Consider the following 15,201-nt stretch of genomic DNA (forward strand, 5'->3'; position numbering starts at 1 on the left):
TTCCATAATTTTGACGCTCACTGTATAATAATTTGATAGTTCATGTTCTCATGATTTTCTTCCCAACATGAACTATCAAATTTGACATGAAGCGCGCGGAAATGAAAACATATCAGTGATACGATATTTCACTTATTTTGCGAGTTTTTCCACAAAAAATAGCACTTTTTATGTCCCATAGTGAAGCAACGTTTCATATTAACTCAAAATATATTGAAATAAATACCTTAATATATCAGAAATTCAGAAAACAAACTTCAAGCGCGCCAAACGAAATGAAACAACCGATGATACTAGGAGTGCGAAAGTTGCCAAACCTTGGATTTCAGCAGGTAAATACAGAAAATAATAAATATTCTGCTTATTATAAATTTGACAATTATGGAATAGTTATTTATAATACAAGTGCAGAAGGCATTCATATTCTTCCACGAGTTCAAAATTCAAAAACGAGCCACGGAGAACGAGTGGTAGAATGAGCCTTCTGTACGAGTATTATACATTATTTTCTCTAATTCTGTGGTTATTCCGTTCATTCTTCCACATCTTGTAGAACAAAATCGTGCGAGAATATATCAGAAACGCACAGTTCTCATGGTTATATTTTATTATTCTATGTTGGTTCTCTGAACTTTCCGCCACGGCTTTATCTGTCAATTCATCAATTTGCCTTAAAGAAATCAGTTCTGCCAACCAACATTTTTCAATACAAAAATCACTAAATTATATTTATGGAAATATTTCATTAATTTCAATGAAAATGCAATGAATTAGAGAAAATAATGTATAATACTCGTACAGAAGGCTCATTCTACCACTCGTTCATTCCAAAACTCGCCACTTCGTGGCTCGTTTTTGAATTTTGAACTCGTGGAAGAATATCAATGCCTTCTGCACTTGTATTATAAATAACTATTCTCTAATTCATTGCATTTTTATTGAAATCAATGAAATATTTCCATAAATATCATTTAGTGATTTTTGCATTGAAAAATGTTAGTTGGCAGAACTGATTTCTTTAAGGCAAATTGATGAATTGACAGATAAAGCCGTGGCGGAAAGTTCGGAGTACCAACATATAATAATAAAATATAACCAAGAAAACTGTGCGTTTCTGATATATTCTCGCACGATTTTGTTCTACAAGATGTGGAAGAATGAACGGAATAACCACAGAATTAGAGAAAATATCGTATTCTTCGGAATTCACTCCGTATCTAGAGAACGAAACGAGATATCTATGATCTGCCTTCTGATATCTTATTATTCCGAGAAAAAAAATGCGTTAGAAAATTATATTGATATTGATTATGTCAAATAATAATAAAATAGTTCGATTATTGGAATGAACTCAAAATATTCTAATGATTATGTACTTCAATTCCTACAATTTTGATAAAGGGAGACTGCAATTGTTGCGCCACCTGGAAGCTCACATATTCAAATGAGAGGAAATTGTCAACCTGGCGAAACAGTTGTTTCCCATCAAAAAGTGTGGAGATTACAACTCATCATTATTTTAATTGAAAAATGAACCCTCAAATTGATTTTGATTTCCGAAGACCATTGAACCCAATTCAGACAATCGTGAAAAAATTAAAACGGATGACAGCAAATGTGTTCACTGAATCAATAGTCACAATGATATTCTTCAATTTAATTGATAAAAACACGTTGACTATTATTATACTTTCTAGACTGCCTTAGATAACAGATCCACTCCAAACATCATAATTAATACCAATTAATATAAATCTGAGCTTATCGTATAGATTCCTTATCGAAGCCGATAACTGATAATACTATTTTTATTGTTCCTCGATTATGAAAGTGAATCGGACGATGAGGAACGAGAGTTCGACAAATGCCCAGCATTTTTTTCTATCCAATTCACAGAATTTCGATCCGGTTTTTCTACGAATAAAACTCTGTGTTTAAAATCAACATTCTTTATTTCGGTGTCGCTTCCCCCTTATCAGTCCTATTGCTCATTCTATTCTGTTAGTACTATCGGTCTTCACCTATCTAGTCTACTTACGTTGTGACGTAATTTGGTGACATCACTAGGAGACAAGAATTGATAGATCAGTTTTGTGGGTGTGCCTACAACCAACTTCACATCGTGAGTACCTCTTAGACAATGCGGAATATACGGATTTTTTTATTATTTTGAAAGTTAATGTTCACATATTTCGCTAGTGGATCGTGGATGAATAAGAAGAATGAAGCACAGCCTCTTTCAGAATATACGATCCAGACACCAAAAAAACTATTTGGAAGACAGTTCTCAAAGCAAGTTATACTCACATCTCTTTTAATCTTTTCTTATCTTTGACAGAAACAATATCATTTTTACCTTTTCAGCAGCCTTGGAAATATTCTCTTATGCTACGAATTTTTGAACCGGAGTAATTATTTCCGAAAATAATTCAAAATTTCTTTAGCTATCATAGAGCTGAAAAATATACCCACTGCCAGTGTGTTCTAGTTTCTTCTCTCTTGGCCTATTTAAACCTTTTTTTTTTATTCTTGCCTGATTCCCCGTTAACATAACTGTTTAGAAGCCGTCCTCAGTTACTTCGTTTTTTTGTTATTTACAGGGGTGAACGAAAAGTATAAAAATTAAGAGAGATTGTTAACGTACTCTTTGTTGTCCCATCTTTTCTGAACATTCCTTTTTTTATTTTTGGCAATGTCTCAACTTTGAAAAAAATTACAGATTACAGTATTTTGAATTGTTTCAGTACACTGAAAAAAATTTGTTCGTTGTATTCATGTACAGGGTGGGCAAATAAGCGAGGTAAGCGGCTATATCTAAGGATCCACTCATCGCAGAGACTTGCGGTAAAAAATTTTATCACTATAGTGTACAAGAAAACACACTGGAAATTGTTTTGAAGATCATACCTCTACCGCTAGGGGGCGTAATAGCTACTGTCGAGTAGAACAATGAATTTTATTTGAAAATGTTTCATATGAAGTTGAAGAAAAAATTTGTTTTTGCTGCTTCCGATAGGGGTCGCTAAGTCAGAAGTTCATTGTTTTGTTCATTTTACTCCGAAATTTCAAATATAATGATAGGATTTTCTCAACAGAAACAGAAATTTCATCAATATAATGATGTAATACATTATTGATACAAAGTACAACCAATAGAATAATGAACCAAATATTGTAATAATAAACATTTCATTGATTAAATGGAAATTGTTTCAACATTCAATGAAAACAATTCATCAATATGAACAACTTTTCGTTGTATTAATGTTTCTGTTCATCGGTTGAAAAATGATAACCTTACTTTTCATTTTTGTTTTCCCCTGTATATAACGAAGATCAAGTAAATGAGGACATAATCTTCTCGAGTAATCAAAGTACAATAAAAAAAATAATTTCTGAAATGAGCCGAAGGATTTAAAAAAAAATGGACTATACAAAGTTCTATGAGATTATATCCGATCCCATAATTTTGCCGATATTGTATTTTATATTCACTGTAACCACTTTCAAAATGTTCACGGATCATAATTCATAGTATTTTCACAACAATATTTTTTTATCTTTATTTTTGAGTCCTTGGAATTCGAAGAACGAACTAAACTAAATTGGGATTTAGAAACTGAAACAAAAGGGCCGAAACCGTATCAAATAGAAGAATAGTTATGGTACCATGATAATTTCTGAGTTTTTGGCCAAGAATTTCAAATGTTATCCCTCTGGTAGGTACCATCATTTTTCTTCGAATAATCTGCTACGTAAATTTATATAATATTTTATTTTCACTAGCAATGGAAAATTTGTAATGCTCGATATTTTTATCTATTAAAAAAATGCAAAACACACCTCAATATGAAGTGTGATATGAAATAATGAACACTACGTCATGAAAGTAAATCTCTCAAATAAGAGCAAAACAGTGATTTTATGATATCCTATCATTATTTTCAAGTTTTCACCTACACCAACATAATGCTCAATTTTTAATTATCAATCTATTCTATCTGCACCTTCTATAAGCATTCGAAATGAAAACTCTCCAAGGCTTTTCCAATTACGTCATTAATTGTCTCTTCAAAAGTGCCGAATGTCGACGGAAAAGCAGCGAAAAAAAATAACAATTATAAGGAAATCTACTCGGAAAATATGATTATAATTGATTGTTTACACCAACTTTACTGACACGGGTTGTTTATCCTCTTTCATTATCTCAATTATGTTATCTGATTGATTTCGTAGTTACCAATGGTTTTTTCGATTTCGCGTTAGACTTCTCATTGATAAATCATCTGAGAAAGCTTGTGTGTACACGTGTGTTCAGCTATGTTGTGCATTGATTGGTATTGTACAGAAGTTTATTTTGATTATGGGATCTTCAGGTGAGAATACCCAGATTTATTTTCAATTAAATTGTGAATAAGGACACTGAGAACACCTTAGTATATCTTTGGTTATTGGAACACTATGAAAGTTATAAGAAGAAATCTTTTTTTTTTCTTAAACTTTGAATGCTCAAATCCCTGTAACTCAATAGTTCAATAGTTATAACATATTTAGTACACATGTACATTTGAACTTTTCTTCTCGAAATGACCCCCTTAAGAATTAGTTCCTTATTTTTATTAATACCTAAGTAACTGTAATAAGAGAGGTGAAACAAATCAATGAACAAGTATTATCACGTATTGACAAATAATCAAAGAGCTACTTTGGGATTATCAAAGGCGTTTTAATGTGTCCCCTAAAGTCAAAATATACCTCAACCCGATAAGGGCACAATTTAATATTTAACGGGAGTTGGAAAAAAAATATCATCACTGTAAACCTTGGAAAATTCTCTATCTGTTTGAATTGTCACTTTCGATTTTGCGACATCGAATAAGGGTGGGGGAAAGATAGAAATCTGACTGATTGAAATGTCTGTAACTTCAGTTTGGCTCAAAATTTTTGAGCAAATTAGATCTTATTTGAGAGACAACATCTTGTTGATTAAGGAAAAAATATACTCATGATGAATTTGATTCAGGTGCTTCCGATAGGGAGCGCTAAGTCAGGAGTTCATTGTTTTCTTCATTTTTCTCTGAAATTTCAAATGTAATGATAGGATTTTCTTAACAGAAACAAAAATTTCATTGAATTTGCATGAAAAAACCTGAAGGTCGCAAAGCGATAATTTCAGGCGTTCTGAAGTTATGGCCCAAAGAAGATATTCTTCAACTGATGTACTGCGAAAAACCAAATTGAGTCTTCAAGTTCTAACAGAAACAGAAATCCCATCAAATTTGTATGAAAAAACCAAAAGGTCGCAAAGCGATAGCTTCAGGCGTTCTGGAGTTATGGCCGAAAGAAGACACAATTTAGTTTTTCAGTGCATCAGTTGAAGAATATCTTTTTTCGTCCATAACTCCAGAACCCCTGAAGCTATCGCTTTGCGACCTGTTGGTTTTTTCATACAAATTTGATGGGATTTCTGTTTCTGTTAGAACTTGAAGACTCAATTTGGTTTTTCGCAGTGCATCAGTTGAAGAATATCTTCTTTCGGCCATAACTTCAGAACGCCTGAAATTATCGCTTTGCGACCTTCAGGTTTTTTCATGCAAATTCAATGAAATTTTTGTTTCTGTTAAGAAAATCCTATCATTACATTTGAAATTTCAGAGAAAAATGAAGAAAACAATGAACTTCTTACTAAGCGCTCCCTATCGGAAGCAGCTGAATCAAATTCATCATGAGTATATTTTTTCCTTAATCAAAAAGATGTTGTCTCTCAAATAAGATCTAATTTGCTCAAAAATGTTGAACCAAACTGAAGTTACAGACATTTCAATCAGTCAGATTTCTATCTTTCCCCCACCCTTATTCGATGTCGCAAAATCGAAAGTGACAATTCAAACAGATAGAGAATTTTCCAAGGTTTACAGTGATGATATTTTTTTTCCAACTTGATATGAAAATTTTTCGAGTAAAATGCATTTTTCTACTCGACGATAGCTATTACCCCCCCTAGCGGTAGAGGTATGAACTCCAAAATAATTTCCAGTGTTTTCTTTTGTTTACTTTAGTGGTAAAATTTTTTACCGCAAGTCTCTACGATGAGTGGTTCCTGAGATATAGCCGCTTACCTCGCTTATTTGCCCACCCTGTACAATTCGAAAGCATCATTTAAGGACCTTTGATTCCATAAAATCATCAAGTATTGTTTTGTCCTTCTTTTCACATAGAAACATAGTTTTATCTGCATTTAAGAAGCTTTTGCCTGAATTACTCCACTCTTACGCTCAGTCTCACACTAATTTCGAAACCTGTGCTGCTGCCGAAGACTGCCGAACCAGACTGACAGAATTGAATTTGACCAAGCATAGAAGTACAGACATCGTCATGAAGTGATAAAGCCCTCAAAACCTGACAAATACTAGTTGGGTAGTTAACACTTCACTCAATAAGTCCAGTGCCTAACCAGTAAAAAACATTTTTTTTTTCAAAAATTTGACTTTTTTAGTCACCATAGATATCTTGAGTAATGTATGGAGGTACTCCAAAACGACTGTAACTTTTCAATACCTTTTCATCAGGAAGATTCATTTTTACTTTAGACTTTTGCACAGTATTTTTTCAGGAAACAGTGTTTCATCAATACTCGAAACTCGTTTTTATCCTTTTTTTTAAACAACAACAAATGCAGCGTAACTTAACCTTCAATATCTATATGCAGACTTAAATCTACATAGTATTCGTAACATCAATGTTACTGATGAATCAAACTATGTAGTTGCACCTTCATTAACTGGGAAAGGATAGGAAACGGTTTCTGGATGAATTTTAATGTGAAAAAATTCGAATTATTATCTTTTGTTAGTCAAATTGCTTAGGCTATCAAAATGAAACTTTTTATGGGTTTTCTTGTTTCTAGAAAGTGTACCATTGGTCTGCACCATGGAATTCAGTGCACACAAGAAAATATTTCGTTGTGTGTTTTTTGTTGACAGCCATTGAGTTGTTTATTAATTTAGAGGATCAAACCATCAATGTTGTCACTGAATTTATACGGGAAAAATATCTTAACGGAGAAATTTCATCAAACGATCTTTGATTGCTATGTTCCTTATGTTCTTGTCCCTTGCCAGTAGAATGAGCCATACTCTGTTCAAAATTAGGGAAAATGATACGAATGTATTCTGACTTCATTTGATTTCAAAGTTGCATTTTTCTACAGTTTTGGCGTATAAACATGTGACGTAGACAGAAGGTCATTAAATACTATGGTGATTACATTGCTGAATTATAGCTCATTCGTTCGTTTTATATTTTGCAATAAAAAACCGCCAAACACTTTTCGTTATCGAATATTCTTACGTCGCAAATGGAAATTCAATAAGTCTACTACTTTTATGTCGTGAGAGTACATACCTGAAATTGATCAACGAAACTAAATTCATCCCAATTTATTGTATCGCCTTCCAAAATAGGCCTCTTCTGAGATTACACACTTTTGAGCACTTAAATGGAGAACAATTATCGAAAATTGCAGCGAATATTTCCCCCCTGTCAAAAATTCTATGTAAATAGAGAACAATTATCGAAAATTACAGCGAATATTTCCCTCCTGTCAAAAATTCTATGTATATGGAAGAGAACAATTATCGAAAATTACAGCGATAATTGCATTGTAGGAAGCGAAACAGCACTGCGATAATTGTTCTGTTCATAGATGCATAGTTTCTATACATAGTTTCTAATGTTTCTATGCATCTTACACAGTTCGAATCAATGGCAATTCCATTCTAAATCAGTTTGACAAGTGATGTAACAGTTTATTCGGGAAATATTCCCCCGAATTACACTCGTGCATCAAAATGACCGGATAATTTCGCATTCCAGTGTGTTTTCTTTGAAAAACCGCATTCGGCCATTTTCATTTTTGGAGAAAGAGGCCTCCACCTTCGGTGTCGGGCTCTTTCTCCAAAAATGAAAATGAACTCATGCAGTTTTTATGACAACACGCTGTCATGCAAAATTATCGGTAACTTTGATGCACTTGTGCAATTTCTTACGATAACAGATCCCACTCTGTATAATTTTGCAAATTACATTTTCTTACTATATGAAAAAATCGTGATGATCGCTTCATCAGAATCATAGAAAATTCGAGAAGAATATCGAAAAATTTTGAGAAAAGTCAGGAACTTTCGAGGGCTCGTCATTCATGCGCCCATGAAGACTACAAAATTATATACCTACGGGGTGAGTCTTTGACTTGTATATAAATTTTAAGGGTATATTCTTTAGTTCAGAAAAAACACATTATTCCTTTGTCATTTTTTCCGATTCGGCCTAGATGAAAAGATTTAGACATTTTAAATTTTCATAATAAGTTATGCCACCCCTGAAAATCTGCACACTGAAGTTACTCAAGCTTAAAATATAATATTTTAAACTTGGAAATGAGCTACTATATTATAAAAACCAGCATAAACTCACTCTTTCCATTCTAATTGTTGAACAAGGTAGTATTATTCATAAAACAATAAATTAATCACCGCAATTTTGTTGGCGAGATATATTGAATATTCTTCTCTTTATTTATTTTTCATTTTGGTTTATAATAACAAATTCAGTTTGCAACCTGATCATCCTTCTATGGGAATTCTATATTTGTTTGTCGTTTGCCTTTTGTGTGTTTCAAATTGAAATGGTAAAAAATTCATCTCCAATAATTTATTGTTTATTTCAATTCGTACAAGAGGTACCTTTCAACTTTTTATTTTCATATAAATAACTGAAAGATATTCATCTATGAACTGAACGTTCAAACTTGGAGTAGTTGACAAATACAGAACAGCTCAGCAGAACACTATTATAATGACGAAAAATTACCTCGAAGTAGATAATTTGATGAGGATTCAAATTTTCAAACTAAGTCGGCTAGTTGTCGTAACTATCATTCTAACTACAAATCCTAAGTAGCAAATATTCATTTCTGTGAGTCTTTTTGATAAAATCTAATTTTGTCACTTTTTCCGAAAAACCTTTCATTTTGCGCATTCTGCTGTAACTTACTAAATATTTCTATTGAAAAATGTAAGTGAATTGGCATCTTAATAAGATTTTGTGGAAAAGTGATAAAATCATTTTTTTTCAGAATCCCTGTATAATATGTTATGCTTTTTTTCAGGGCATAAATTGAAACAATCATGAGTAATCAATAATAATATTATTATTGATATTCACGGAGAAAACTGATTCGAAAACTATCTAATTGTACCTATGGCACGAGAGAAAGTATTTCAAGTGAAAAAATACTACATTTTCATAAAACATCAAATATCTCGAAAACTTTGAGACTTTCATATGAACGATTTTTTCACATCAGGTAGAGCACATTCTGACCTTCATTCCGTTTTCGTTTGACGTGGTCTTTTTGGGACACCCTGTATATACAAGTCAAAACCTGACCCCGTATAGATATGTATGAGATGTTATTGATATAATCTACTAGAGGCGGAATACAAAATATCCAGCCTGAACTGAACATAATTCTCATATATACCTATAGGTATACAGTTGTGGTCTTTCAAGGTTGCGTTTGGCGCATGTATTAACAAAGACTCAAGAGCTCACGACATTCTCGTTTTTCTTACCAAATTCCATGTATTTCATCCATATAGTTCTTGAGTAAAGTTCAGAACGATGAACAGGACTTATGTATTCGATTTTTTTAATTCCACCCTATAAAAATTTCTAGGGAAATTAAATTTTTTTCCAAGTAGGGTTCCTAATATTTGTTGTTGGACAAACCAAAAAGCCAATTTCTAGACGATGGTCCCTTTTATGTAGATGTGCAGCGGTCGTCGACCTTCGAGTTTTTTTTCAGCGAGCAATTTGGTCGACTATTATAGAGATTATCCCATATGCTCGAGTCCTTATTTCGTACCTATTCGACCCAGATTCGGCTCAAGGTTTGTCGTTTAATGTATGCACATACATCAGACCCGCTGTGCCGATCATTGTGTGGTATTCCTCGTCGGAAGGCGAGTGTATGGTGTCGAAATAATGGACTATTGCATTGGCGTAACAAGTTGACGCGATCCCTCGTGCCCAGTGGACGATATGATGAGAGAAAATGACCATCTTCGATTCATGAATTATGCTATGGTCTGAAGTTTTTTGCTCCGCATTGAAAGTGCTGAATTATTATTTATAAGGTACAACATTTGAATATTTCTGCATACTATAGAGTATATAGGGTGATTCATTAGGTATGTCCAATATCTGAATTGTAGATTCAAAATATAACACAAGAGACAGTTGTTTTTGTGTCGAGGTTTTTGAGCTGATTCTATATCAATTTGATGTCCTGAATCCGAATAACGAATTCATTTTTACCCAGGAGCTCAAATTTTTAAGATGTACAATTTTAGAGAAATATAAGTTACATTATTCTAACTCAAACGTATAGTGAACAAAATTAGATACGAATTTTTATTTTAGTTATACAAAATATAATATAATTCAAACAAAAAACAACATTGAAGTAATCAAATACATAGTCAATAAACGTTTCGAAAGCTTGTTTTCCGAGACATTCTTGAATGTTTTATTAAACAGTCCCTTTTTAAACTCCAGCAGTAATCTGCCATCAAGTGCTTGTCCCATCTCCCTTGGTGGCGGTCCTCCATAACTTTAATATCTTGGTGAATTCTTTCACCTTGTTCATCACTCATGTCTCCTAAATTTTCTGGAAAACGGTCTAAGTGGCTGTGTAAATAATGTATTTCAATACTAACATTGTACCCTGAGGATTTGAAACTATTAAGCATCTTGTTAACCATTTCAACATAGTTTTGAGCTTTAGGTTCGCCTGGACTATTTTCGACAACTGCAACAAAACATGTCCAAGATTCTCGTTCAACTTGATTCATTGAATTTATGAAGGCAGTATTAATTGTCTTATTTGTGGGCAGTCAAATATCCCTGCTTTGAGTTTCTCTGTGCTCAACTGATGCATTTTTACCCCTTTATATGCAAAGCAAGACCCATTCTTATCAAGAGTCGCTACAAATTGCTTCATTAAGCCCAACTTTATATGTAACGGAGGAAGTATGATTTTTTCACCTTACTTACCCGAGTTAGGGAATTAAAAGGGTCAGTACAGATACCTGATAGGCAATGGTTTCATTATTTATGGATTTACCTGGCATTTACTCAATTACAGACTGACAAGAAAACCATTGTATCTACATTAATGAATATACTGAATGAAACCCACATTGGTAGATAAGTTGATGTATCTAAAAAAGTAGAGGAAAACAGATTGTAGAGATGTAGTAGAGAAAAACGGATTGTACGTACAGATTAAGCGTCCCAAATATAGTTAAAATCAGCTCTGAAATACCAGGTACCAAAAAAATTTTTTTTTGTTTGCCCTGTGTAATGTTTCTGCCCAATGCCTTATACGAGTATTGCTAGTCACCGAGATACCAAGTTCAAATCTGGATTTTGATTTTCGCAATAATTTCTTTCAAATTATTTTTGATAATTGGCAATTTAACGTTTTCGAAAAATTTGGACTCTAATTTTGAATTGCTTATAGAGGGCACTTTTCACATTTCGTTGTGTATAGTGAATTGTGTGCGATTTTTGCAGTTTTTGCAGATTCAAACTTTTAAACACCTGCTTTCTCGGTAACTAGCAATATTTGTATAAGGCACGTTGAGCATAATCATCATATTTTGAGGTCTAGAATCTACAACTCAGGGATTGTACATTCTCAATGAACCATCTCCTATTACCAGTGTATATCCTTTAAAAACCTGTTTTATTTTTTCTAAAATAAACTTTTTCAATGGTATTACCCTAAAATTATCGAATGGATTTTGCCCATTAACGAACTCAACTGAGGATTACCAGAAATTCGATACACAAATCGGTTGTTGTCTAGCATTTATCTTCAAGCTCCATAATCGGATAATCCTATCCATTACGAACTTCACAATTAACAAGAAGTTGATAAAATCTATTGGTAAGGTGATACTGGATAAAATATTTCTCACCACGAAATCCTAACTTTAATAGTTTCAGCGGAATAGATGTTGAAAATCCACTCGAATTTCGGATGAATTAAAGCCAGATTCAAATCTATTAATGGGTTATTTATTACACTGCTATCTTACGTGAGTAGCAGAATTTGAGTAGAGAAATACGTTATATTATATAATTCATCCAAATAATAAATAAGCTCAATAAATTCCCCGTACTCTTTTAATAAAATTAATGATTTCATAGAAGTTGAGAGTCTGTCATATAGAATGATGAGCTTGTGCGATTTGAGAGAAATGGATGAGTAACCATGTGTGCCATAGTTGCTGACTAAATTGCACACATTAGTGCTCTTCTTGTATATTATTCATTTATATTGAAGTTATTCAAACAGAGCATGTCGATTCATAGTTAATGTTCCTAGGTATTAAAAGATGAATTTATTGTAAAACCAAGATCATTCTAGTAGTAGTACCGGAAATACTACAAACTGAAGTCATGAAACGAATCCAGAATTCCAACTAATTAGATTAATGAACTTGGTAAGTTGATGTGAATATTCGTCTACATGTTGATTTAAGTGTAGTAAAAATAAAACCATTATTTTTCTAATAGATGGTTCCAGTTATCTGTATCTCGTGTTGTATCCGATTTGGTTCCACTAGTTGGCGTTAGAAAAAATGAGATTTCGTACCACAAAAACTTTTGTGACAGTTTTGTGATTAGTTGACTCAGTTTATTTTGAGCCCGCGTCGAAGAGTGACACTAACAAAGGAAAATACGCTATATTTTACCGTTTTTTTTTCTATAGGCGAATATGCAAGCGTGGCTGAAAATGTAGGTGATTAGTGTTTATGCTTCTGATACTGTAAAATAGACAATCGCGCGTAATTTTAGTTTCGTCTATTCCGTTCCGGTAATTTCGATGCAAGAGATGCACCAAGCACTGGAAAACCAATTTTCGGAAATGTCAATAAAATCATAGACATTGTCTAGTAGGACCGGCATATAAGCACAGTTTCGATTTCCCAAGAACTGAAGATTGCACAAAAAACTTTTGGAATCACTTGGCTGGTCTCAAAAAGAAGCTCGATGTATGGGTACCACAGGAGTTAACGCAAAAACCTCATGTAGCGAATTTTCATCTACGTATCGATGCTGAATTGCAACAAAATCGACCCATTTTTGAAGCGGTTGGTAACTGGTGATGAAAAGTGGATCGTTTACGACAACGTCAAGCGAAAACGGTCGTGGTCGAAACTAGGTGAGCTGCCGGAAACTGTGGCCAAGATAGAATTGACGGCCAGTAAGGTTTTACTGTGTGTTTGGTGGAATTGGCAGGAAATTAGCTTCTATGAGCGGCTCTCGTACGTCACAGCTGTTAACTCGAAACTGTAATGTCAATAATTGGACCATCTGAAGGAAGCAATCATCCATAGGCGAACTTTGGCCAATAGGAGAAGCATTGTGTTCCATCAGCACAACAAATATCGATACTGGCTCGCCAGAAGCTCCGGGGCTTAGTTGGACGGTTCTCATGCATACACCATATAGTCCGGACCTAGCACCAAGTGATTACTATCCGTTCCTGTCCATGGCGATCAATTTTATTAGTGAAAAATTCGCTTTAACAGAGGCTTGTGAAAATCGACTGTCTCAATTTTTTGTCAATAGGGACAAGGGCCTCTATGAAAGAGGCATAACAATATTACCTTCAAAATGGCAACAAGCAATCGGATCATTCTATGGCAATTAAAGCCTTGCTATTCATGCAAAAAAAATTTTTAATACATCTTGTAACTTGTCAAAATTATTATTATCATTATAGATATCATGTCTATCAAATATTCGGTAAATATAAAACTATTCAATCTAATAGCTCACTGAATATTTATATCGGTTATAATTCGTGAGTTATTGAATTTTGAATATGGCACCAATTCTGATGTAACGACAACAATTAAGCTTTAATAAATATCCTTCTGAAATATAATTTGTTCTTATAATAGTGTGATGTGAAGTAAGAAAAAATTAAATAAAATACCAGTTGTATTATTTCACAACACAAAATGTAACTTTTTCAGCAATCATTCGAACAATCCAATATGGGGAGTGGTTTATGTTTAATTTACATCGGATAATGAAGGTGATTTGAATATTCATTTGAAGTGTTAACATTTTGATGGATAGAAAATTTTCATGAGTGCGAAAATAGCTTCCATTTCGTTTCGCATTGTTAACGGAAATCCGCTAATTTTCTCGGATCCTAACGAAATCGTTAATAATTTTTTGTACTCTTTGTGGTGCTTCCTGCTGAGATCGATTTAACGCTCGCTGGCATAAATATATTCAAAGAAAATTCATAACCTGGTTCAAGATTAACCGCTTTTTTCTACTCCCACTACAGAAAGTGATGAAATTTTTACATCTCGCCCACTATGTAACTGCCATTTTAAGCAATGTGCAACGTAATACTGTGCGATTTACATTACCGTAAACAGAAAGCACGATTTACAACCAATACGGTAGCATCTGTAAAGTAAATCGCACGGCGAATAACCAATAAGATAAAATCTTTAGTAGTTGTCACGGAAACCAATTAATAAAAGCCTGCGTAGCCTATAACCTTTTGGCGTTTAGTAATTGTGTCGCGATTTACACTAGTTTTTGAATTTGTCTGAGTTTTTATGGAAATGATGGCAGTCGTAAAAAAGTATAGTCCACAACTCGAGTTTTAAGACAATTACGCACTCCTATAATTAACTCTTTCTAGTCGTACGTAATTTTCTTCTTACAACTCTTGTAATCTAATATTATACTATTTTGTGCAAGAGAATATTTTATTTTATTTGGAATGACATTTATTACTCTGCAAAAGACTCTCAGGATGGCTAAGTGGAAATGCACTTCTAGTATGATGCTGACACTAGAGACAAAAACTTCTTCTCTTCGATAAGTTTCGAATATTTTTTATCGTTTCCAAAAATCCGGTGACATGCAACAAAGTGGGCTGAAGTTTTGTGACAAATTAAAAGAATTCAATGAAAGTTTTAAAAAATGCATCTTCAATTTTTGTATACCAAATTACCAAAGTAATCAATAATTTTATCTTTCATTTCTCAATTTATCAGAAGTCAGTTCGACATGTAAAAATAAAATAGGTCAACA

The 15,201-nt window shown here is 33.3% G+C and overlaps 1 protein-coding gene across 6 annotated transcripts in view; it reads left to right on the top strand.

Annotated features, from left to right (window-relative positions):
• Positions 1-15,201, top strand: part of LOC123673705 — a 177,176-nt gene that overhangs the window by 111,244 nt on the left and 50,731 nt on the right. Inside the window, exon 1 of one of the 6 annotated variants that reach the window (XM_045608326.1) lies at positions 1,882-2,122. The exons of 3 other annotated variants lie outside the window; for them this stretch is intronic. Coding sequence is in view for 1 of the 3 variants with exons in the window: in XM_045608322.1 (XP_045464278.1) it covers positions 4,364-4,376 (13 nt within the window). In the remaining 2 variants the exon portion in view is untranslated. Of the gene's footprint in view, positions 1-1,881; positions 2,123-4,233; positions 4,377-10,018; positions 10,200-15,201 lie in introns of those variants that run through there. 2 more of the 6 variants (XM_045608322.1, XM_045608325.1) reach the window with 2 other exon arrangements.

This window comes from Harmonia axyridis, chromosome 2 (assembly GCF_914767665.1).
Source record: "Harmonia axyridis chromosome 2, icHarAxyr1.1, whole genome shotgun sequence".
In the NCBI taxonomy this organism is placed as follows: Eukaryota; Metazoa; Arthropoda; class Insecta; order Coleoptera; family Coccinellidae; genus Harmonia; species Harmonia axyridis.